Source organism: Falco rusticolus, chromosome 1 (assembly GCF_015220075.1).
Source record: "Falco rusticolus isolate bFalRus1 chromosome 1, bFalRus1.pri, whole genome shotgun sequence".
NCBI classification, from domain to species: Eukaryota; Metazoa; Chordata; class Aves; order Falconiformes; family Falconidae; genus Falco; species Falco rusticolus.
In genome coordinates, this window is record NC_051187.1 from 63,905,586 (window position 1) to 63,932,623 (window position 27,038).

General features: G+C 37.4%; 1 protein-coding gene across 6 annotated transcripts in view; it reads right to left on the reverse strand.

The window, feature by feature from the left end:
- FAT1 (FAT atypical cadherin 1) overlaps window positions 1-27,038 on the reverse strand; it is a 112,143-nt gene that overhangs the window by 6,815 nt on the left and 78,290 nt on the right. For 5 of the 6 annotated variants that reach the window (XM_037381786.1, XM_037381778.1, XM_037381812.1 and 2 more), the window contains 17 exons: window positions 22,207-26,274; window positions 21,371-21,567; window positions 19,811-19,964; window positions 18,126-18,359; window positions 16,471-16,860; window positions 15,015-15,229; window positions 14,469-14,606; window positions 14,010-14,153; window positions 10,687-10,884; window positions 5,639-6,440; window positions 4,236-4,367; window positions 3,963-4,126; window positions 2,917-3,379; window positions 2,257-2,410; window positions 1,885-1,995; window positions 1,038-1,669; window positions 657-794 (listed from right to left, as the gene is read on the reverse strand). In XM_037381786.1, coding sequence (XP_037237683.1) covers window positions 657-794; window positions 1,038-1,669; window positions 1,885-1,995; window positions 2,257-2,410; window positions 2,917-3,379; window positions 3,963-4,126; window positions 4,236-4,367; window positions 5,639-6,440; window positions 10,687-10,884; window positions 14,010-14,153; window positions 14,469-14,606; window positions 15,015-15,229; window positions 16,471-16,860; window positions 18,126-18,359; window positions 19,811-19,964; window positions 21,371-21,567; window positions 22,207-26,274 — 8,334 coding nt within the window. The other variant, XM_037381804.1, reaches the window with a different exon arrangement.

The following is a 27,038-nucleotide window of genomic DNA, read 5'->3' on the forward strand; positions in this document are numbered from 1 at the left end:
TGTGATCAAAATATTTTTTTTATATTGGCTTTTTTAATGAATGAAATTTTTCTATGCATTCATTTTAATCATGGTGAAAGCCAAATATACTCTCTTACTAAAACAAAATTCCTTTTTGTGCAGCTTCCTTCATTACTAAAGTAATCAAACTTACAAGCAGTCCCTTAAACTCTGCTCTCACTCAGAACTGATCTGATCCATATGGGAGCTGAGGTCGCAGCAAGAAAAAGAGAAGGAAACAAATGAAACTGTAACACCAGCAAGGTTTTTACTGAGAGCTGAATGTCAAAGTCAAAATTATATTCGTGCAGAGGCCATTTTGTAAATTCCCTAGAAGAGTTTCTCACATTTGAACACGCTTTTAAAACCTTTTAAACACAAGGCTCTGAACAACTTGTCTTGCATTTTCACTGTTAATATTCTAACAGAATAATGATTACATATAATTTTAAGGTAAATTAACACAAGGTATATGATAGGCAAAATACTCCTAAAAAGTTAACATATCTGGGATTTAACATAAGCAAATATAGATATATATTAAACTATTTAACATATATCCATATATGTAAATCCTATTGATATTAAAAGATATAGATGCAAAGACAGAACAAATGAATGCAAGCAGCAGTACAGAATGATTTTATTTTACATACCATTATCATCACATGATTCAGACTGGAAGGAGCTGAGAGATTGGACCTCAGACATGCTTTCTCTAGCGCTGTAAGGATGGGAGCTTTTTTCATCCAGAGGCTTTTTTGAAAGGCAGGGATCAAGATCTACTACTTTAGCTGAAAGAAAAAGTTTGAAGTGAGACGATTAATAGATTCTAGATTAAGGAGTCAATAAAATTTAAGGTTGAAATCTACACATTCATACAAAACTTAACAGAGCATGAAGGCCAATCAGATGCAAACCCCAGTGAAATCATAATGCCTTTTGTGCCCTAACAGGCATAAACAGAGACTTTGTACTTGAAATTGTACTAGCACACACCTTTAACAGAAAAATAATAAAATAAGAACATTTCTTACTGTCATAGTCAAAATCCCAGCTGGGTTTCTGTATTGAATCGCTGTCCGAAGGAGAGTTGGAGGGAGGTGGAGGTGGCAAATTTGGTGCTACACTACAAACAGCTACAGCTTTCCGGTGACCATGTACAGAATCTGGATTAAAAGTACTAAACTCTGGGTGCTCAGGGATAGCAGACCCCTCAAAAGAATTCCTGTCAAGATTGTTCCTGGAGTCACTTGGAATGCTTGGAGTGTATGAAATGGGACGAACAGGAACCTGTGGCGGGATGTCAGAATAGATGTTCTTATTCAATTTTGCATCAAAATAAGGTCTTTGCAAGAAAGCTGTTGTGGCTCCTAGTTGCTTGTCTTCAGGTTCTGGATGGCGCTTCTTCTTTCTACTAATCACTTTGCGGCAAACAACAAAAATCACTACTAACATGAATATTCCTGCGATGAAAACAATAATCCCAATCACTTCAGCTAAGCTAATGTTCCAAGATGTTGAAACATATTTGTTAAGAACGATGTCTGTGCAGTGTTTTCCTCCAAATCCACGGCTACAATTGCAGTGATATGAACCATAAGTATTCTCACAAAGAGCACCATTAAGACATGGGTTTTCTATGCATTCATCGACATCAGTCAGGCACCTACCAGAAACAGAGCAGAGAAATGATGGTTAGTTTACATCAGTGGACTTTGTTTAGTCTCCTTGTTCTCAACAATTCTAGATATATTTAATATACAGTACTGTACGGTACCAGGTGATTCGCTATTTCATCACCATTCCAGATTGCAATGAGTTTGAACTGTTAAATGTTAAATAATACTGTTAAAAATTCAATATATGTGGAACACTACCTACCTTTCTCCACGAAAGCCTGCTTCACACTCACAAACAGGTCCGTCCAAACTGTCAATACACTTGCCACTGTTTTTACAAGGATTGTCTTTGCAATATGGACCTAGCTGGCACCTGTAAAGAAAAAAAAAAAACAGGAAAAAAAAAAGGGTGGGGCGGGCAAGCATGAACAAACCATTACCTTACTGCAAATGAGTATATAGTGTGGGATTCAGGGCTGTAACACAGGGGCTGGCATTAACTTCAATTAAATCCAGTGGGTTTCAAAGTCTGAGCTTTAAGCAGGAAACAGATTAAAACAGAAAACAGAAAAAGTGTTACATTTATAGCCTATTCTCTAAGGGGTTCATTGGTACAATAAACATATAAACATACCTTTGGCCTGTGTATTGTCCCCGGCACTGACAGATAAAATCATCACTGACTGGGATGCAAGTACCACCATAAAGACAGGGATTGGAAGCACACGGGTTGACACTTACATCGCAGTGCGTTCCCATAAACAAAGGTGTACACTTGCAGTAGTAACCTGAAATTAAATACAGTCTTTTTGAAAGATACACATGGCTTCACTGGATTCAAGATAAAATCCTCCCTACCCACCTACCTGTTTGAAGAGAGAGGGGAATGGAAGAAATTGAAATATTTTTATTGAAGATGAAGGTAAATCTAACAGTAAGTTTTTTCTTGAATATAATTGAAGAGTAAGTTCCACTTCTCTCATGAAACTCAAGCTTGTCATAACGATTTCAGAATTTTTAAGGAAGACTCTAAAGCGGACAGTTAAGAGGATGGACCTCAGGTATTCACACTGAAGATTAAATCCCCACATTGTCTGATGGACTTTGTCTACTTCATACCCCAAGGAACTGAGTCTAGAACACAGGCAGACACAGCTTTTCTACCTGCTCAACAACCAGCCTTTCCACAGCTCTCTGGGGAAGCAAGAATTATTCATAAAGTTTTTTCCTTCAAGGCAGGGAAGTAGAAAAGCAGTTCTGAAAACCAACAGCAGAAGAATATAACACAGCTTACCTCCATTTGACAGTGCGTTGCAGATGCCTCCATTCTGGCACGGGCTGCTTGCACAACCTTCTGTGGTAGTCAGTAAGCATCCAGAAGTCACATCTACCGATTCTTCCATGTGTGCATAATTTCGCGGCTTACTGTTTAGGGGAAGCTCTTGTCCATTAAGTACAACAGAATCCATACAGCCTCTGAAACCATTGCTAACCTGAGGGCTTCTACCATTTCTTGTACCTTGCTGCCGAATATGGCCACCAAAAAACACATGATTATCCAGGTTTAGTGTCCTAAGTGTACCAGGAGCAGTACCAGATGCAGTATGTACCCTATCCAGAACAAGTCGTGCATAATTTCCATCCACTTCTAGAGATACTGAATGCCACTGGCCATCGTTAATCTGAATGCTCTGAATGGAGACAATCCCAGGTCCGCTGCCACAATCAAATTTATACTGCAGCCTTCCATGGTGAATCTATAGAGGAAAACCACAACATCAACAAATGGTTAGCACACTTAGAGAGTATAAAATACTGATGCCTATAAAGTTTATGTCTGCTGGAGAGACAGGAAGATGGTAGGCAGTTCCATAACTTCCATAAAAGGCAGTTTAATAACGTTGTATTTCAAACAGTCACAGTGATTGTGATTAATTCTGTATGGTTCTTCTCATTAAAGTGTATACTTTGTACATTTCTTCCTCTAGTAAAGAAGTCACAGATCATCATCAAATGATCACACAATACTTCAAGACCTTTCACCTTGTACTTTAAGTGACTTTTTCCATATAGCCTTAATGAGTATCATAAGCACATGCATTTAAAGTTATTATTTTAAATAGACTAATTCAGAGTGGGCTTTTTTGTTTTATTTCTCTTTTATACATTTAAAAAAACCCTGTACAAGTTTGTATAACACACTCTACTTTGAAGACAATTCTCAATTATAACAGTTCTACAAGATGTAATGATTCAGTCTTTTAATGTGGCACAAAAAATAGTAAGAAGATGGTAAGAAAAAAAGAGGACAAGATATGCACTAGGGAGATTTTAATATACCTCCAAGATACTGTAGTCTGTTCCTCGAGCATACATAACAACTGCATGGGCAGAGTAAGTTTTAAGTCTCATTGTCAGCTTCATTTCCTCTTTGTTCTCATTTTCCATGAGACGGTACTTCACATAGCTGCTCCCAGTAAATGTCACTGCAGAGCCAGCCGATGCTTAGGAATACAGAAAAGCATAAAATGTGTAAACACAGGACTGGAATCATCTTAATATTTGGAAAATAATATGGTTTTACACAGAGATTTTTAAGAGTTAAGTTCTTACCAGGGCACTGTCCAGATCTGCCATCTTGACAAACACAGATGTATTTTCCTTCTTTTGGATCTCCTAAACATTCAGAACCTTCAGGGCATGGGTTTCCTTCACACACACTATTCACCAAGGGGCATTTCCCTTCTGTAAAACAAAACACGTTATTTCTCTTCTGTTGGTGGCAATGGCATTTTGTGAAAGGGGACACTAAAGTACAATAGCTGAAAGTAACCCAAATGATATTCTTAATTATCACAGAATCAAACAATCTATGACCATTTTTTCTAGAAATATTTCATAAAACAGGGAACAAGTCTAAATTAGTAGAATCATAGAATGGTCTGGGTTCGAAGGGACCTTAAAGATCATCTAGTTCCAACCCCCCTGCCATGGGCAGGGTTCACCTTCCACTGGACCAGGTTGCTCAAAGCCCCATCCAGCCTGGCCTGGAACACTGCCAGGGATGGGGCATCCACAGCTGCTCTGGGCAACCTGTTCCAGTGCCTCACCACCCTCACAGGAAAGAATTTCTTCCTTATATCTAACCTAAACCTAACCTCTTTCAGTTTAAAGCATTACTCCTTGCCCTATCACTACATGCCCCAACTATCAAGACAAGGAAGTGAAGTAGTAACAGTTACGGGACACGAGTGGCATAAATAAACACAGTCTAGACAAATGGCATATACAGTGACTGATGTTCACAGCTATCTTCGTTACTCAAGCAATTAAAGTGGTAAGGTTTACCATTACTATCATATACCATAAAAAACCAACATGTAGATATTAAACATGGACAGAGTGGGTTGGGGAGAGCAGAAGAGTGTTCTGTATTTGACACGGAAAGGGAATGGGCTTTAAATATTTACTTAAGATGTGCAAGTTCACCCAGCAATATTAAGTCATGATTTTGAGAAGCGATGTTGATTTTCTCAGATTAATCTTCTGTTATAAATCTGTATACTTATAGGTATCTTAATGGATATCCAATTCCCAGTTCACTCTGTCATTCCCAGCCAAGTTTGGAAGCTGTGTGGGCTATTCCTCTAAGCAGAAACCAGGAAGTATTCATGTACTTTTCAAGAACTTACCTGCATGCATACAAAACTGAAAATGGCTGGCAATTTAGAACAGGCAACAAAAAAAGGAAAGTCTTTCATAAAATGGAAAATGAAGGTGTAACTAATGGAAAAAAAAATCCCCTCCCATAAACTTATACCATGTAAACTCTTAAAATGAGGTAACAAGACAATAATTACTTCTTACTCTGAATAAAATTAGGCAAATGATGCAGTGACAGTTACAGGACATTCTTAACCTTGTCCTGTAATATAAATTTTCCCATGTTGATTATAACTGTTCAAACCCAGCAAAAATCTATTCAAGGCTACAGTTTTCCTTATTGCTTTTCTTACCTTTACAAAGACAAACTGCTGTTCTGTGATGACGGGGAGTGACAAAACTCAACCTGGCTGTGCTGTGGGTTGACATGATACTCTCATCCACTGTTACTTTTTCTTCACAAAATTTCAAAGGACAATCTAGGCCTGCGCAAAGCTTATGAAAAACATCAATTATCCGGACACCTAAAATCTCCTCTAGGTCAGGCACAGAAGAGTTTATCTTGTGGAGCAAAATTCTCATTGGGTGCTGAGAGCTACCAGACTTCTCAATATTCAGGAGGACATCAAGATTTGAAGGAGGATCAGAAGGCTGTAAACTAACAATCTGGATATCATTTCTCCTCACGCCCAAGATGTTTCTTAATGCTCTCTGGAAATTGCGCCAGTAATCACCGATGAATTCTTCAGGGGCAAGGTTTGCAAAGCGTATTGCAATGCTGTGATTTAGTAAATCTTGTGTGATTTGTCTGATGTGTACAGTAATATCAGCTGCAGTTGTAAATTTTCCATCTGTCACAGTGACATTTAGGAGGTACTGTCCTACATCTAACCTTTTATGTGCTATCAGTTTGCCACCAGTACTGGAAACAGAGAACAAAGATTCCATTTTGGGGTCCAGACTGTATGTCAAGGTATCATAAACATCTTGATCAGTTGCATGAATTTTTCCAATGACACCACCTGAATATTCTTCCCCAAAGGCTGTGATAAAGATTTCTAGAGGCAGAATTGCTGGAGAATAAATGCTTTCCTCAATAACTCTAATATCAATGTAAGTCAAAGTTGACAACGGTGGTTTTCCATTATCTGACACCTAAAGGAAGGTGAGAACAGGGTTAGATTTTTGCTTTATCTTCTTTTGCTTTAACTTCTACTGTAGATATTTGTACTGTGTACAGTAGAGATGTGTTTTTCCACCAAAAAAAAAAAGTTCCTACAGGAAAATGCTTTATGTAAATTTCATACCACAGTTCCCAACACAAAAAACTAATACTGAAAATTCAAAAAGCTCATATAAGCAGGCACACACAAACACGTTTTCACTTCTGCCAAGGTTAAAAAGCTAACAGTGCTCCTAATAGCTGGAAATGCCAGGAAGCTACTAACACCGCTAGCAAATACAGAGGAGATGCACAGTAGCTGATTTCAGACAGCAGATGGTGCTTGAAGCTTTTTTATTTCAAGCATGGAAACACAAACTTGAAGTGAGTCATGCATTAGAAATTTACAATATGCTTCACCACAGTTACTAGGAGGTGGCTTTGAAGACAATCTAAATGCAGTATGCCAAACGGTACTTCAAAAGGAGAATAATAGATGTAGAAAGTTACAATTAATGATGTTGTCCATTACTTGTGATCACGGAGAGGGAAAAAAAACAACCAAACCCAGTAGTGCTACTTGCTTCCAACAATTAGAGTAAGTATCTTGAACAGAATCAGTCCAATTAATTTTTAAATTCTTTTTAAACAAAACACCCCCTGTCCTCCAGCTCTTTCTGACAAAAACATACACTGTCGTCATATGAAGAGAGGACCAAAAAAAGAACAGAAAATGGAGTAAAGAGCATTCCCTTGGGTTCCCTTTCTTTCTTTTTATTTCTCAGCTTTTATTTCCCATCTACCTTTTTCCCAGAGCTATTTCCCAGTTACTGAAAGTGTGACTGAAGAAATGGGCAAAGAAGAATTGGAGGGATGTCAAGGGACAGAGGAGGATACACAAGGCTCAGAGGGCAGAAGATATCCTGCATTGTTCAGGATTTAACAATAATTTTGCAATGACTACACTTTGAAGATCTTACCAATTTAAGCAGAAAAGGAAGAACTCCAGGCACAAGGTTATCTGTGGATGTGCACATAATCGTAGCATTTTTAAAAGGTACCACATGTTTCATAGCACTACATGTCGTCATCCGTTAACTCCCAAAGACAGACATGGCAAGAAACCTGCCCTCTAGTTACCCAAACAGAAATAACGAGAGAGCGCGCACACTCAAGTTGGCCAAGTTTTGTTTTGCCTAGATTTCTGCCTGGAAACAAGGCAAGGCAGGCAGTTCAGCTACAGGAGAAATGCGCAAGGGGCACAAGAAAGAGCTCAAAACAAACAGGCAAGCAAAATTATAACAAATGGACACCAAGAAGAAAAGCCAAGCCCCAGGAGAAATGATTTCTCGGTAGTGCAGATATTTAAAAATCTGCTGTGGTTTTAAACTAAAGACTTCAGAGTGTGGCACAAAGGATTGTATGACTCATAGCTGAAGATTTCACACACTCATGTTGTGAGACATTTGTTAATGGATAATTATTTCCTTTGGAGAGAAGGAAAGCAAACGTGAGTGGCATGTGCGTGTTAGGGTTGTTGGGAAGAAAAAAAAAATCCAAATCCTTATTTCCATTAAAACCACAAAAGTAAAGAAAAAGAAAGGCTCATTTTAAGTAAAGTTTTTTAGTGGTAGTGTGTATGGGAGGGGTTGTTTCTGAGTTTTTGGTGGTTGGTTTTTTTTTTTTCTTTCATTTAAAGTATGCCTGTAATGTAAGACCACCTCTGCTTCAGCAATCCACTCAGAAAGCAGCTAAGGTGAAAGCTGTCAATACTGAAAAGCACACCAGTGAAGGTCAGTTAAAAAACAAAAACAAGTACCGAGAGATCATACACAGCCATTAACTTGTGAACTGCAAGATGAAAGTGCAGAAATTCAAGATAGTGTAAACTTGAGAAGATGCTACAGCCTTTCAAAAATCTGTCTTTAAATGAACAGGGAAAGAATATTTTCCCACAGAAGTCATATCTCTGTTCTTATGTGTAAACCTGGAACTGAAGTCTTGTGAAATGGAAATGCTAGTTTTAGTCTTAGATGCCTTCATACTCACGTATAGTGACTCACTAGAGGAGAAGATAATAGCAAATCATAGCACTGTGTCTACTTAAAAAAAGCTATCATAGTGTAAGATGACAAATGACAATTAAAAGACAGTGACATATTTCCAGAATCCAGGCAGGGAACTTGTAAATCAAGGGATTAGACAGGTCTAAGATAACTGAGATTGGGTAGCACAGCATACAAAAAAATGCGCATTCGTGTAGTCTGCTTCAATGATTTACAGTCTCTGAGAAGCCTTTGTTCAAAATGAGTACATTTGTTTTAAGACACTTGTTTAGCTAACACATGCCATTAAAATACCCCTTATTCATTCTCTAGAAAAAAGGCACTTTTCAAGTGCTATGCTAAAGAGAAAGTAGCTGAAGTACTGACAGGCTGTTTACAAGCATCCTGCAGCCTAGGAAGTGGCTTGGAAATGAAAGAATGGTGTGATTCCACCCAGAGGAAGGTGTTAAGACAGGCACTTCGTACTTCAGAAAAGGCAGGCACATTAGGAAGGGCCAAAGGTGCAGTTAAATCATAAAGTGCAACTAAGACAGTGTAGCAGTCTGCATAGAACAGGCATAACTGCCTGTGCATGCATTCATAGGAATAAGTTTTAGAAGCAAAATAAATAGAAATATAGTTACTGCTTAGAGAAAATATAAAATAAATCACATGAATCTTGTATTACACTGATCGCACATATGGGAAAAACATTCCTGGCTCTTCTCTAAACAAAATGCGACTTTGGACAATTGGCATAGAACCTGGAAAGCCTATTAGGCAAGTGTGACAAAGCCCAGCTCTACTGCTGTTTCAGACTCATGCAGTCTAGGAAGGCCAACAGAACCATCCTTTAGGTACCTTGAAGGCTAAACTGGTTCCACCACTAATTAGCACATCACTATTGAGAAAAAAAATGGCTAACAGAGCAATGATATACCTCTGCCTCCTTTTTAATCTCAGTGCTTAAACCCTAAACTAAACTACATTTAAATGGAACCTTTGTCTATGCTGGTTCTTATACTAATAGCCCCTGATAACACCTTTTAGTAACTCAGACAGCAAATGGCAGTACTGTGGGATTTTTTTTTCCTTCCCCAAAGAAAAGAAATAGACTTTGTGTAAATACGTCATGATTACTATCCCAATGTGGACAGAATTCAGCATACACTGATGAAGGCAGTACTGTCCTAAAACTCTGCAAGTGCATGCTTATTCAGAAATTGTTTGTAATATTATGTATGAGAATAATTTAGAGATTGAAAGAAATTCCTCATGTAAAAATAAAGGTATGAATTTTTCTTAACACACGAATCTGGAAATGAAGTTTAAGAATTAAGACCAGCTATTTTTAGCTTACCAATTTCAAGTCGCCTATTCACAACTGCTTAATTTATAACTGAATTAAAAAGGATTGCATAAGATTAAAAAAATGGTTTGAACTTTTCTTATATTAGGTTACAAAAAGTATATTAGAGAACTTAGCTGTGTTAATGCAACTGGGATTTTTGGACATGGTCTGGTCTTTTTGCACAACAATGGTAAATGCAGGCATATGTTACAGCATTTCAGGGTCATTTCTGAGTTTTTTGCTGTGTTTTCCACTGCAAGATTCTAAGATCTCCAAGTACTGTGCTGCAAGTTTCAATGCTATCGGCAGAGGTCCACTGACCTGGTTTTCAAAACTTAAGAAACTACGTTTTCAACTGTCATTGGAAAAAGAATGTGGCACTATAGAAAAATGTTTCAGTACTGCCATGACGTGCAACTTCCAACAACCCTGTGTCCATCGTATCAGTGTAGCAAGGCCTACAGCTTCAGGAGTCAGAGACAGTGCAAGAAGTCTGCAGCCAGGAGTAGGTGGCTCAAGGAACCTGTCTCCTGGCTTTTCCAGCATCCACATGAAAGGGCTTATCAAGACCACTCACCCAGTTAACACTTCACTTACACCTTACCCTTACTGTGAATTTAATTAAGCTTAACTGTTACACCTGTGTAGATTTCCATTTAAACCAACAGACTTTGTCTCTGAAGGTGTTACATCAAGGGACATGCCTCAAATGACTACTTGGCATGTCAGGATCTTGTAATAGAAAGACAAGGGGTAGGCAGGAAAAAGTGGTGGACTGGATATTAGTGGGAAAAGTTAACTAAATACTTATAATGTAAAACAGCTAGAAGCAGAATATCATACCTTAATCTGAAGTAAATAGTGATCCCTCACTTTGCGATTCAGTGCAGCAGTTGTTGTCAGTACTCCCTGCTGGTTAATCTGAAAAGTGTTCTCTTCATTTCCACTCAGGATGGTGAAGAGAAAAGGAGGGCCATTGTGAGAAGAATCCTTGTCTGTCACCACTAGCTGTAGCACACTAAATCCAATAGGCTTATTTTCCTATAAACACACAATACAATTACATTGGTTTTGCTATAATTAAGATATAGCCTGACATTGATTTCTTTTTCATAACAGAAAAAAAATTATCAAATTACTGTCAAACCAGTTAATCAGTATAAGAGACATCAGAATGACAATACTGTTTAAAGAAAAATACTACCCTCTGAGAATAACAACGAAAACAGTCAAAGGAGAAAGAGCACATTTTTAAAGTTTGGTTTTTAAACTTTGTCTTGTATTTTTAAAAGTAGCTCAGCCTTAAAACTTTACATTTCCCACTTCTGGTCTGAATTAAGATTACTGTAGATTAACTACCAAGTCATCAAAGATTTCAAATTTAGCTAAAACACCTGTTAATAATAATCCAATGCCTTTGCTGGGAGGACTAGAAAAACACACTCCTGCATTTGACCCCTTGTGTCCCTAATTAGTGTTCTGACTACAGTTGTGGCTGCTACAGCCACAATTCAGTTAAAATACAAAAAACAGGTTTTAAAATTTGCATCATAAAGTCCCTTCAGGTTTGCATCATGTAGATGCCTGAGGTTTCACAGGCACTTCACATACTTTGCTTTATCATACACACAAACTTATTTAACAACACCTCTCCCAGAATACTTGTGCTATACTGTATTGACCAGATTTTATATATATATACACACCTATTTTAAATGCAAAAAAAGTAAAACATTATTGTGAAGTACAGTAACAAAATGCTAACCTTTTGCAATTGCAATAACTCCTAACAAGCATACTCTTTGTTCTTGCAAGAGTAAGTCAAGCTAATTATCAGATATTGCAGCTGAAGCTTCTCCCCTACAGTCTTCAGCAAAACAGACACAGATCATCATTTTAAAGTAGTACAAATATTTACATTTTAATATCTAAAGTAATTTGATTTTCATAATAGCTAAGCACATTTCCAACTATGTCCAAATATGTCCATCTCCAATAAATCAGGAAATGCACACCAGCATTCTTGGGCAACTCCTCCAGCTTTTTCTCTGGCACCCTCATACTGGGACAGGCTGATATGAATGAACTATAAAATATGAGGTCTTTTTTTAACCCCACTTATCTATTGTACAAGGACAGGCACAGGCAATAGCAAAAGAACCCAAGGGACTGAGCTCACTTACATTACTCTTATGAAGGTCTTAATGCAATTCCTTTGTTCCATTTATTCTCTACTGGATTCAGGAAGACAAGAGGTAGAGATGCTGCCTCTGCTATCTTTGCTTTAGCAGAGTTTTCCGAATCAGAAAAGTACATGCCAGTCATTTGAAAATCTGGCCCACCACCACCATCCTAAGGTGCAAAACTAGTCAAAGGATTGGTGTATAGCAACATGAAAAACTACTCCTGTTCCAACTGCTTCTGATCCCAGAGGAGGCCAATGGGAATTAAGACTTGACTTAATGTGCCACAGTGCGCAAAATTTGCTTCACAGTAATAGGTACCTAGAGTACCTTAGAGTCATTGAATCATTTAGGTTGGAAAAGACCTTCAGGATCATCAAGGCCAACCATTAACCCAGGACTGCCAAGTCCATCACGAAACCATGTCCCTAAGTACCATATCTATGCATTTTTAAAATATCTTCAGGGATGGTGATTCTACCACCTCCCTGGGCAGCCCGTTCCAACACTCGACAACCATTTCAGTGAAGAAATTCCTCCTAACGTCCAATCTGAACCTCCCCTGGCATGACTTGAAGCTGTTTCCTCTTGTCCTGTTGCTTGTTATCTGGGAGAAGAGACCTACCCCCACCTGCCTACAACCTCCTTTCAGGCAGTTGTAGAGAGCAATACAGTCCCCCCCTGCAGACTTACTGAGGGCACACTCCATCCCCTCATCCAGATCATTAATAAAGATACTAAACAGGACTGGCCCCAGTACTCAGCCCTGGGGAACACCTCTTGTGTCTGGCTGCCAGCTGGATGTAACTGCAGTCACCACAACTCTTTGGGCTCAGCCATCCAGCCAGCTTTTAACCCAGCACAGAGTACACCCATCCATGCCATGAGCAGCCAGTTTCTCCAGGAGAATGCTGTGGGAGACAGTGTCAAAGGTTTTACTAAGGTGCAGTTAGACAACGTCCACAGCCTTTCCCTCATCTGCTAGGCAGGTCACCTTGTAGAAGGAGATCAGGTCTGTCAGGCAGGACCTGCCTTTCATAACACCATGCTGGCTGGGACTGATCCCCCAGGTGTCTTGCACATGCCATGAGATGGTACTAAGGCTGATCTGCTCCACAACCTTCCATGCACCGAGGTCAGGCTGACAGGCCTGTAGTTTCCCAGATCCTCCTACCTGCCGTTCTTCTAGATGGGCATCACACTGGCTAACCTCCAGTCTTCTGGGACCTCCTCTGTTTGCCAGGACTGTTGATAAATGATAGAGAGTAGCTTGGCGAGCTCTTCTGCCAGCTCCCTCAGTACCCTCAGGTAGATCCCATCCAGCCCCATAGACCTGTGCATGTCTAAGTGGAGAAGCAGGTCACTAACTTTTCCTTCTGGACTGCAGGGACTTCATCCCACTCCTCCTCATCCCTGTCTTTCAGCTCAGGGTGCTGAGTACCCTGAAGGTAACGGTCTTGCTATTAAAGGCTGAGGCAAAGAAAGCATTGAGTAGCTCAGTCTTTTTCTCATCTTTCACAGCAATGTTCCCCCCTGCACCCAAAAAATGATGCAGATTATCTTTGTCCCTCCTTTTGTTTATAAGTATTTGTAATATTTTTGTAAATTTGTATCTTTTTCTAATAACTCTAAGCTTAAAAATAAATAGCAAAATTATGTATTTTAACCTACCTGTATGATACTAAGAATATTATAAACATAAATGCAATGTATAAATGTCAATGCAATATACACATGTCCACACATGAAGTACATGAAGAAAGAACATGCTCAACTTGCATCATAAGTTCCTAAACAGACTGCACAATATGAATTTTGTAACCCTTAACACTTACTAGGTTAAGCCAGTCTCGCTGACAGCCTTAAATAATTAAAAATATAGAGAAATAAAATTGAAGCATTTATCACATTTTGCAGAGCTTTTCAAGTCATAAATTAACACTCCAATATTATTAATTTGACTAGTTCACTATCTGTATTTACCTGGATGATAACACTATAGTTTCCTTTTGAGAATACTGGAGGATTGTCATTTACATCAGAAACATCGATATTAACTGTGGTTGTGTTAAGTCTAGGTGGGTTTCCATTATCTGAAGCTTGAACTGTCAAAGTATATCCTGAAATCTAAGAAGAAATAATAATGATAATAAAAATTTTCAAACATTCACCAAGGAGCAAAAAGTAACAAACTCAGCTTTTGTTTTAAGGAAGAAATATTTTAGCGCAAATCCCCAGTAAAGCTTGCCTTCATATATTTAATCCTTTCACTTCCTCCCTGCCCCCGCAAAAGCACTGACATAAATAGATGCTTTCACTTTATTATAGCTATATTAATTCTGGAACATGAAATGGTAATTACAAATATAATAAAAAAATGGTGGTCATCAATTACATATAGCTAAATTAACCCCAACTGCTCACAAAGCATCAAAACCTTACCTTTTCTCTGTCTAGAAGTTTAGTCACTTTTATTTCACCCCTGGTAGGGTCAATTGTAAAAGGATTTCCCTGATTGCCATCTATAATTGCATAGTGAATGCGGTTGTTTGAAGGTCCATCGGCATCATCTGCCATAACCTAAGGGACATTACAGTCTCATTTAAAAAAGGTCAAAATAAGCTCTATCACCTTTCAGATAAACTCATCCTGAAGATGAGCACAGCTGTTTTAGTCTAACACATTTCAGTTCTCAGAAGAAATGTCACCCAAATAGAATATAGCAACAACACTTAATTTCCTGAATTTCTTCTGAAAATTAAGCCATGTTCTCATGAGAAGAATGCAAATATATCACAAAATATCAACTGCTTTCCTATAGCATCTCAAGTCTCTGGTTCTGAAACTTTTTCAAAATAAATTTTCAGTTCATTCAGTGGCAAACTTATGAATTAATTTATGTCCATCTTCAAACCAATATTTATTCCTTCAAGACTGAAAGCATGATTGTCATGACACAGTATTTCAAACGAAAAAAACAATACATACTGTAATGACCGATTGTTCAAGCATAGCATCTTCACTGATCACTGCAGTGTAAGTGTCTTGGCTAAACACTGGAGTATTGTCATTGATATCTGTTACATTAATATTCACTGTTACAACATCACTTAATGAAGGTGTGCCTCCATCTGTGGCTTCCACTGTCAAGTAGTATTCATGAGAACTTTCATAATCCAAGCTCTCAATGATAAAAATGGCTCCTAGGAAAGGACAAAAAAAAAAACACAAACAAAACCCAAAAGCTCACGAACTCTGTTATTACTGTAGTATTATACATTGCAACTTTTGATTTTGGTTTGACAAATACTCAGCTTATTCAGGGCTTGATTTGTCACTGTAAAGCTGGAGCTACACAGTGAAATGATCAGGCTTTACAAGTAAAAGTAAAAAGGTGAGAAGTTCCTGCCATTACTACAAAAGATTCACACTTTAAAACTACCTGGCTCACATCTTGTAACAAAAAAAAAAAAAAAAAAAAAAAAAAAAGTATGTTTAGAAAATGTCCTTTTCATAATTTTCTATTAAAACTAACTAAAAATATGAAATTACCTTTAACTTTCCTTGCAAACAGCATTAATGTCAGGCATGGAGTATGCAAAGATAGTAAGAGAAGTATCTGACCACGAATCACGAATTTTGATTGATAGAAATGTCAGAGTTAAAGTGTGAGTTTTTAACTGGCTAGTTAAGATAGTGCAGTCCCAAACATACACTCTGATTTGCTGCTGGAGGAGTGTTTTCCTGGAAACTTTTTGCTCCTTTCAAGTATGTGAAGAAGTTAAACTGGCAAAGTACTTCTATAACGTAGTACCAGCGTGCACACTGGAAAAAGCAGCTGGAAGAACTATTAATTTTAATTACACTGGTATAATTAACTGCCAGTAACTTTTGGGCAGAAATCTTATTTTACAAAAAAAAATAATCAAACTTTACCAGAAATTAACTCTAGAAAAAGAACTACATAAGAAAGAAAAACTAGAATTGATTTATATATTGATTTTTAAAACATAGTTATCATTAACAGGGAAAAATTCTCCGCAGAACCTAAATGCTTCCTGAGACTAAATCTGACTAATGTACAAGCCTAAAATCTCCACTGTCATGCTGCATATATGATTAAACAGAATATTCCAACCTTTCTTTAATGGCATATTAAACATCTCTAGAATTACTGTCTTTGTGGACCAATGGCTAGTTTTCCCTATCAATTTAATTTCTGATCTTTCGTTTACCCATTCTGGCCACTCAGTCCGATTGTATAGCCTTTGCTTCTGCACTGCTGTTAGTGTGCTGGCAAAATGAGAACAGACAGTAGGACTGGCTTTACAGCCAGGGCGATGCACACAGATTATACGTAACTTATTTGGTTGAATTACTGTAGAACACAGCGTGGCACTGTCCTTGGTTAGCCTAAAGTATAGTCACAGTTGTAATCTGTTACCTGTTGTTGAATCGATGCTGAATTTTCCATGTTCATTCCCACTGACTATTGAGTATGTGATTTCAGCATTGGCTTCGATGTCCCTGCTTGCAGCATATATCTGGAGAACTTCAGTTCCAACCAAAATGTCCTCTGATACACTTGCACTGTACTCCCTATGCTCAAATACAGGTGGATTATCATTTATATCCAAAACAGAAACTATAAGACTACTTGTTGAAGACAGTCTTCTAGGTAAACCTTCATCTGTAGCTTTCAAAGTTAGAGTGTACACAGATTGTAATTCCCGATCCAAAGGCTTCTCCAAACGAATGATTCCAGAGAATTCATCAATAGAGAACTGACCCTCTGCAGAGTTCACCAGTGAATAATGGATTTTATGGTTCATCCCTGCATTTTGAAAATAATTGTAGAGTATGAAGCAACCATTAAAATACACCAAAATAGTAACAGATCTCTTAGCTATAGAAATAAAATATGCATGTTGAATATTCGTGTTAAAATAAATCTCAGCAAGAATTAAAGGCTCTTGTGAAAGGAAGAATTATTTCCAAAAAGATGTAATGATTAAAGATATTAAGCTAACGCTTCATTGCACTGATTTTCTGCCACACAAAACCCATGAAGCATGGTTCTGCTTCAGTCTCAGTAGCAGCTAATATGAAACAATTAGTAATATAAATCTAATTATAACTTTAGAATACCAGCATCTGCTTAGCAGGCTTATAGATAATGCAAGAAGGTATAGGAGAGTTAAGGCTGCATCAAATAACTAGACTCTATACCAGTAAGTTTATTTAAGAACCATGTCCCAGAATTAACAGGAACATAATTTTTGGCAACCTGCAAACAAAAAACCCACAGGTTTTTTGGCCAAGTATTTTGCTCCTCTGAAGCCTCAAGGACTAGCGAAGTGTGAAAACATTTGTCTGTTACCTTCAAATTCAGCAACCCAGCTTTATTATAGCACAAAGCAGGCCAGTTGTTTTGCAAGACTGAGGCAACTACTAATTAATACTATCTGATTAATAAACTGATGATATATGGAAACCACATGCCTTTAAAAAGACCTTATGCTGTTGTACTCCTTACAACAAAGCCTAAGAAAAAACTCTTTCTAATGTTACTTTCAGTTCATGTTCACTCAAATACTTGTAACTAGAGAGTAAAGATAAAGGGACAGCAAAACTCTTAACAGGGTAGCACATACAGAAAGCTACAGTTGACCAGGGTTCCCTTCACGGTATGATCATCGATGGCTAGTCTGAGAAGCACACATTCAAGAATCTATGAAAGCACATTTAAATGAACAGACATGGCTTGATCTTTTTACTTACACCAGGAGTGAAAGGATGGACCTAACTCATCATAACGTTATTAGCTTATCCCACTACAAATATCCTACATTTTTGTCTCTCTCCCACCCTTTTTTTTGCAGAGACACAAAAGGGATGTCTTCCACGCTACTCACACAGGGAAGTCACGTGTTATATGATTTAATAGATCTAAATATATCTTTCAGGAGTCTAATCCTGAGCAGTATTGAACATAGAAGTCAGTTCTACTGAAAGACTTAACACCTGTCAGGATAGAAATAAACAAACATTACTGTAACTCTGAGACCATGACAAAAGTACTGGTCAAAGACTGCATACCTGCATCTGCATCTGTTGCCTGCACTCTTGTCAAAAGGGTTTTAGGCTCTGTGTTTTCAAATACTGTAATGGAGTAAGGATCAGCTGTAAACTCTGGGGCATTATCATTCACATCCTCAAGAGTCAGGATAATATTAGCTTGGCAGGATCTTCCTCCTCCATCTGTGGCTTTCACTAGAAGATTATACACTGCTTGCTGCTCACGATCAAGTGGCATTAATGTTTTCAATTCACCTATAAACAGAGTAACACACGTAAGCTGATGCAAGTTGCAAGACTTAAGTGTCCCTAACATGTTTTCCTATAAAATCCTTGCACTCAGAAAAACTAAACAATTTTCTTTTTGATGGTAATTTCATCAGTGGCTAAGTCAACAGCTGTACTGCACTTAATGAGCTCCACTTTGGGCAAAACATGTCAGTGGCATGCCTTTTCAGCTTTAAAAGATTAAATATTAAAATTGCCTACCTCTTTTTCAAATATCTCTGACACAGAAGTCAGCTGAAGTAAAAATACCTGACAGTGCAGAACGACAGAATGTGTATACATGCACAATTCCATTCCATGCATTTTTGTGTAAAGAAAATGAAATTATTAGAACTCTGGCTTTAACAATATGCAAGGCAAAACCGACGTTACGGTTTTCCTGGGCTATTTAATTGTGTTCCTTCCACAGCTATTGAGCTGACTCTTCTCTAAGATTCAATAAATAAAGAGAGCTATTCACACTATCAAATATAACTTGCTGCTACAGACAAACCTCTAGGTCTAACGCATACTTTCTTTCCAATGTGACAAAAACCACAATGACAGGCACAATGTGTAGACATTGTCTCCTTTTAACCAATGCAAAAAAGTATTCTGTTTATGAGTATTTTAGCCTCACCGATTCTGAATTTATGTAATGACATGCTGACACAGCACACAGGTGACAAAGTAAAAAGAAAAAAAAAATCCTTCTCATTTATTTTGCCACTGAAGTATTCTAATCACTTTCATCCATATTTCCACTATATCATTGTATGTATCTTTTTTACATTTTTCTACATTGTTTACTGCTCCTTTCCTACTATTTGTCTACTGCAGCTTGCAGAGCACAGGGATTCTGGCATTAGCTTTGACCTGCATTATAATGCAGAAGACACAAATGCCATGAAAACCAAAGTCAGGCAAGTTGAAAGTTAATCTCATTTATATAATGCTTCCAATAGAACTGGAGGCACTTTTGTTTTTACTATGGAAAGGAAATTTGTTGCTCCATCTAACCTCATCCCATTTAATATGCCAAACCAAATGATGACACACAGAATCTGAATGAAGATATTTTCAGTTATAAACCATTATGGCTACTACTACAATGAATATAGAAAATATAAAATTTATAGCATTCCTTTGCTCCAGTCGCTTTGGCCATGGAAGTTTCTGGCCTTGGGGCAGTCACCCTATTTACTTTTTAGCTCCTCATATATTAAAATACTTGCCTTTTCCCTGACTCTTACTCAATATATTATTAGCATTTATGTGGAAATGTGGAAATTAAAATGTGGAAACTCACATTTTAAAAAGTTACAAACTCACTCTTAATGGAAAGCTTAAAGTACTGTCATTTATGTATATCTTAATATAATAGTAAAACATTTTAAAAAATGAGGTGAAGACTGGAATTTTGTATAAACTATTATTACCTGTATCTGGAGTGAGTCTGAATTTTTCTGCTCCTGTGCCATGCAGCGTATAAGTAATTTCTGCATTGGAACGAATATCTGCATCTGTAGCAGATACCTGCATTATCAGTTTGCCAGGAAGGGCATCCTCAGGAACAGAATCAGTGTATAAACCCTGGAAGATTGTAAAGTTACATTGTAAGACTAAACATATGAAGTAAGCAGAGCTTGGAAAGGGGAGGGGAAGAAGGAATGACAGATGAGATAACATCCTGTTTGAATGTTTGGTAACATATGAAGTGAATCAGGGGATGAAATGCCTGAAAATGAAAAGAACTTACAATTTTCTAATTAATTACCTCACATTTATTAATTATTCAGAAAGGTAATTAATACTGCAACCATAAGGGCTCTTTAGTAGCACTGCATAGCTGAGAACTCTAAACACTTGTAACTGATTAACTGATAATTAAATGCATTCCCAAAATAGGAGTTACACATTTTTGGTAATTTCAGTGTCTTCTCTTTTGGTAAATCATCTTTTTTAGGTCTGACTCAATCTAGAAGAAATTGATACCTGCCTTTTCCATAATGGCATAAAATAAAAGCTTCCAGTTTAAATAAAAGCTAAGAAAAAGCCACCCATAATTTAAAGGCACTAAGCACTCGCACAGCTCACCCATGTCAGGGACGTGCGTTAAATTAGTACTGAGCCTTATAACACCAATATTAACAAAGGAAAAAAAGCTAAAACCACGGACTTATCAGTCTGTATATAACTGTAATCATTTATATAGAAGTAACCATCATAAACATTGACTAAGAAAAATAATTCCATGCTCGCTGTATACTTGATCTTTCCCAGAACAAGAAAAGATTTCCACTTGGTGACATCAAATCTGTGTTTAACAAGATGGCTATGACAAGTCCAAGTGTACCAAGGTGAAAAAAAATAGGTGACTATGAAAGCCCAGGGCGTCCTTGTAAAGGCAATTACATATTTTGCAGGGTCCATCTTTCTGGGTTTTTTGCCATTCTTTATTTTTCATGTCCATTTTTGCAGATCTAGTAAGGTAGATAATGTTTTCTTGTTAAAAAGCTTAGGGACTACAGAGTTTTGGTGCTGTTGAGTGCAACTGCAGGTTGATATTCCAGTCTTTTAAACTCTTTTATCACAGGAAATGCACAAATACTTCAACTGAGTGATGGCATACAGCCTTCTTTGAGATTTGACTTCCTTCAGAAAACAGAGCATATAAACTATCACAGCTGCAGCTGAAAACAGTTCCTTTTGGAAAAGTATGGATTCACACAGGAGAAATGTACTACAATTCTCCTTATACTCTTAAAATACCCATCAAGTGTTAAAATTACATCAATTAATTGTCTTTGGATTTTCATTTAAGTAAATTGTCCATGAAATAACCTTTCTTTGAAAGCATTCTACCTTAATAGTCCAAATTTCTGTTACCAACATAAAAGGAATATCTATTTGTCCATCTCCTGATAAGCAGTTTCAGAGAAAATTCAGATTTTTGTGTATGGAACCAGCGCACATGGACGATACAAGATTGTGCCTACCTTTTCACAAACAGGGTTATTATCATTGGCATCAAGGACTTTAACCTCCACCACAGCTTTAGTTGCGAAGGTCCCATCAGTAGCTGTAATATTTAAAAGGTAATTATCCTTTTCTTCTCTGTCCAGAGGCTTTTTGACATAGACCTTCCATTCATTCTGTATATTTTCAATAGCAAACTGTCCCAAGGGATCACCTCCTGAAATATGAAAACAAACATTTAATTAAAGACAAGAGAGATTGCTACAATTACTCTGTCAACATTAAGTTATACCTAAAGAGGCGAAAAAAGAAGAAAAAAAAAAAAAAAAAAAGGGAAATAAGCAGCCACTCTCTGTGGCTCTATAGTGCAATAGCTTCATTTTCCAGGTAGGTATAGCCAGTAGATGCTCATACAACACATTTACTGCAGCCAACAATCTTTAAAAATAAATGAAGAAATTTAGGTAGCATTATAAATAACGTCATACCAAGACATATGCTAAACAACAAAACCAATACAATACTCCATTGGAAATTAATAGTCTATTATTTTGTGAAATGTCTTTTGTTTGTTCTTTAACCACCTCACTAATTTAAGTTAATTATACTTTTTAAATAAAATTTGAGACATAAGTAAATAATAACCATAGGAAAACATTTTAAGCAAGGTGCATATGAAACATAAAGCCATAGACCTGTTTTCTAAAACTTTCTTTTTCCCCTAAATACTTAAAACCCACACGTTCTTTCTTTGCGGCTTTATGGTTTCAAATACTTCTCAATAATTTGAAAGCTGAAGTTATATCATTCCAGGACCACTCAAATGATTATACTGACATTACCCCAAAAGATTTACCTGTAATGTAATAAAAGACTTGTCTATTGGCTTCTTCTGTATCAGCATCAGTTGTACTCAAGATAGCAATCACCCCACCAGGAGGGTCATCCTCACTGACTGTTCCTTTATATATCTCTGCAGTAAAGCGTGGAGGATTGTCATTCACATCTGTAACAGTAACTTCAACCACAGCCATAGAAGACAGTTGAATTTTTTCACCCCGATCAGATGCAACCACTGTAATTTTGTATTTGTCTCGTTTCTCATGATCAAGTTCTTTGAGAGTGGTAACCCAGCCAGTTTCCATGTTTATGGCAAAAGACTCTATAATGTCTAGTTCTTGAGAAGGATCCAAGCTGTAAGTAACCTGCCCATTGAGTCCGGAATCTAAGTCAGTTCCTTTAACCTGGATGACTCTTGTTCCAGCTGGCATGTTTTCTACGATGAATGCTTCATACGGATTGGACTCCAAAACCGGTTTGTTATCATTTGCATCTTTTACCTGAATGCTTACCTCTACTGAGGAAACAACACTATAATCTTCATTTGCATACTGTGCTTGAACTGAGAACTGGTACCATTTAGTTGTTTCATGATCAAGATTCTTCTCAAGTTTCAACTGTCCAGTCTGTCGGTCAATCACAAAAAAATCATCTTTATTGCTTTCCGGAGTGCTCCCTTTAATCAGACTATATACTAAAGTCTGATTATGCTCTGCTTTGATAACATCTATCTCAGTCCCAATTGGAATGTCCTCAGAAACCATGTAGGAATAAAATGGCTCTGAAAATTTTGGAAGAGACACTTCTGGTGGGAGTATTCTAGCATAGACAGGAACAACTGACTCTTTTTTGGGGGATCCACCATCGACCGCTCTAACAAAGAAGGTCAGAAACTCATTTTCTAAACCAATTAAGCTTTCTTTTGTAGTAATTATACCTGACAGTGAATCAATTTCTAAATTCTCTTTAACATTTTCAGATTCTGCTTCAATAGCATATGTGATGTCTGCATTTGTACCTTCATCAGCATCAGATGCCCAGATTTTAATGACAGAAGTACCCCGCGGAACATCAGACCCAATGTTTACTTCATATTCTGTTGCTCGGAATTGAGGAGCATTATCATTGTCATCTGTAAGTATTACATTAACAGTACAGAAAGCAACTTTTCCTCCTGAATCTTTGGCCATTAAACTAATGGCAATTACTTTTTCTGCCTGTGTTTCACGGTCAAGCTTTTCGGAGGTAAATATCTGCCCTCTCTCATTTGTGTAAAATCTGTCTTTGGCAAAGTCATTCACAATGTGATAAGTGATGTGGCCATATGTACCAGAATCTTCATCTGTTGCTTTAACTTCAGTCACCAAAGTATGCAACGGAGCATTTTCTGCTAGTTCAACCTCATATTCGTTCTGGCTGAAAACAGGACTGTGCATATTGGCACTGGTTACAGTTATATGGACTTGAGCTGAGCTTCTGAAGACCCCATCAGAAACAGACACGTTAAGATTATAATGTGACTTCAGTGTCTGTCTGCGTAGGTTTGAGGTGGTGATAATGCCAGTTTTACTATCAATTACAAAATTCTTTAGATCATTGCCTGTCAGAATGGAGTATTCTAGCTTGTCAACATCTGAAGTATCTGCATCTGAGGCTTGCACACATGTCACAAAATGCCCTCGGGGAGCCAGTTCACTAATTTTAGCTTCATAAAGTAATTGGTTAAAGAGAGGGGGGTTATCGTTGAGATCAGTTACATCAACAGTTACCACAGTATCACTGCTCAAGGGCAGCATACCACCATCTACAGCCCTTATTAGTAATTTGTGTTGTTTAATTTGTTCATAGTCCAAAGTTCTTGCTGTAACAATGAGTCCTGTGCTGCTATCTATATGGAAGTAGTCATGACTTTCACTATTATCCTCAACCAAGTGATAGGAAATCCCCCGGTTCGTTCCAGAATCAGCATCTGTAGCGCTCACTTGTACAACAGATGTTCCAGTGACAGATGCCTCAGAAAGGGTTGCAGTGTAAGACTGCTCTGTAAACACAGGAGGATTATCATTGATGTCTTCCACAATTATGTCTACAAACACATCAGCGTGTGCCCCAGTTAGGGAATCTGTTGCTCGAATACTCAGTTTGTAGGCTGGATGAGACTCAAAGTCAAGAGGGCTAACAACATTTATAACTCCAGTGTTGAAGTTGATAGTGAACTGATTGAAAGGATCCCCATCTGTGATGCTGTAAAGCACCTTAAGTCCTTCTGGGCTGTTCGCTTGTACATGTACCACAGGACTATGGAGGTGAATGTTTTCTGGTATCTCTGCACTGTAGAAAGGCTTTTCAAAAACTGGCATAGCTTTACTCATAACTGTAATTGGGACTATAACTTCAGCAGAAAAAGCAGGGTCCCCTCCATCTTTTGCTACTACTGTGACCAGATGCTCCTTATTTAGTGTGTCTGGTTCAAACTTCTTCTTCAATGAGATTTCACCATTGGGATCAATTTGGAAATATTCATGATGTTCTTTGAGATAGTAATGCACCTCTCCATTTCTGCCTGTATCTTTATCTACTGCAGTGACACGTTGAATAACATGGCCTACTTCAGAGTCTACTTTAACAACAGCATAATATGGAAGATTGACAAAAAATGGAGCATTATCATTTACATCTTCTACTGTGACTTTAACTACAATGTGTGCAACAACTGATGGTTTATATTCCTCTGTCACTTCTATGACCACATCAAAAGATTCTTGCTGTTCACGATCAAATGGTATTCCTGTTGTTGAAAGGACTCCTGAAGTGGGGCTTATTTTAAATCTGCTGTCTGGATTCAGAATATGGTAAAACAAAGGCTCATTTATTTGATTCCCTATAGCAGTAACAACAGCTATTGTTTTTGCCTCTGTGGAATTTTCCTGCACTGTTGCAGAGTAAGAACTCTGTGTGAACTTCAGCTGGCTTGCTTTGCTTTCTTTCACATTAATTTTTACAGATGCAGTGCTTGCAAATCTACCATCAGATGCTCTCACTGTTAATTCGTATCTGCTTCTTAATTGAGTTGTATTTTGTACAGTTATATCTCCAGTCTTAGGGTTTATTGAAAATTTTTCTCCAATGTTGCCTTCAATAATGGAATAAATTAATTGTGGAAAAATTCCTGAATCTGCATCAGTGGCATTTACGCTGATGACTTTCACGCCTTTATAGGTTGGAACCAAAATGGATGTCTCATATAACTCTCTTGAAAACACAGGAGGGCAATCATTGATGTCAATTACATAAATAGTAACATTAGCTGCATATTCTGCATATAAACGTGGTATCCCCTTATCATGTACTTGCACTGAAAAGTGGAAAATATTTGTCTCCTCATAGTCCAGACTCATTACCGTCCGAATGGCACCAGTGCTAGAATCAATGGCAAAATACTTGTGGACAGATGGTTCAACAATTTGATAAACAAGCAAAGCATTATATTCTTTATCAGCATCTGTAGCTCGAATTACTAATGGGACATTCTTTTCAGTCAGAACCACACTGTTAATTGAAGCTGATTCACTGATGAGTCCTGTATATTCAGCCTGCAAAAAAACTGGTGTATTGTCATTCTCATCTCGAAGGTGTACCAAAACGGTTGCATTAGTGGACAAGCCAGCCATGTTTGTTCCTTGCACAGTTAGAGTGTAAATAGGAAAAGTTTCAAAATCAAGTGTCTTCTGAGAAACAATGACACCTGAGTTCGGGTTGATAGCAAAGGCATCGCCTACATTACCGTCTTTTATTTCATAAACTACAGAAGACTGACTGTATGCTGTCACCATTCCAACAAAACTGCCAATGCTGGCACTTTCACTGATTTCTGTAGAATATTCCTTTGCTGTGAATTTTGGTGAGGCATTATCAGAAACCGTAACAAGTATATGCACAGAGGTCAGTTCACTCATTGGAGGATCTCCTTTGTCTGTAGCTTTTACCATCAGGTTGTATTCTTCCTGGTTACTACGATCTAATTCCTTCGCAATTTTAATCGTACCCAAAATGGGATCTATAAAGAAGGAGTTTCCAATATTCCCTGTGAAGAAAAAGAGAAGTAATTAAGAAAGGCATAAAGAACTTAAAGGATGATTGCTTATTTAGCTATATACTAAAAAAGGTCACGTAGCAAGAACACAGAGAATATTAAAAGTTTCTTAGTTTTGTTTAACAAACACTTGTTAGCCTCTCTGGAAAGTTTTCTGTAACCAAGTGTTAGCACTAATTCTAACGTTACTTGTGGAAACATTGCATAAAACATAGTTAGCAATGCCACCCAAGCCTTGAAAATAAATGCAAAAATATGTGTCATTTTCCAATAAGAAACTTTAAAAGGATAACAAGTTTTTTTGCAAGTTTCAACATTATAAATTATGTATTTTCTTCGAATTATATTTGTCATTTAGTTCCTGTTTAAGTCAACTTAAATATCTACTGAAGCTGGAAGAAAATTATATTCAGAAGTTAACACTGGAGGAATACAAGTTCGATTTTATGATTTAAAATAATTAGATTGCTTTGAAAAGAGGTGTTTTAATGATTTCACACTTGTGAATCTTAATTGGTTATGCAAGTATTGTTTAAATCACTGCTTTAAAATTAGTCTTTCTGAAATGGACCAATAGTTCTCTCTATCCTAACTTCCTATTAATACATAGGCAAGTTATTCCCTGTGAGAGTATTAGAAAAATGTACTACCTGCTGAGGATTACCAGCTGCTGTTTGATAAACACTCGTTTTCTTTATATTTTCAAATATATAGCTGAACTACACTGCATACAATATTCAGCTCATGTACTAATA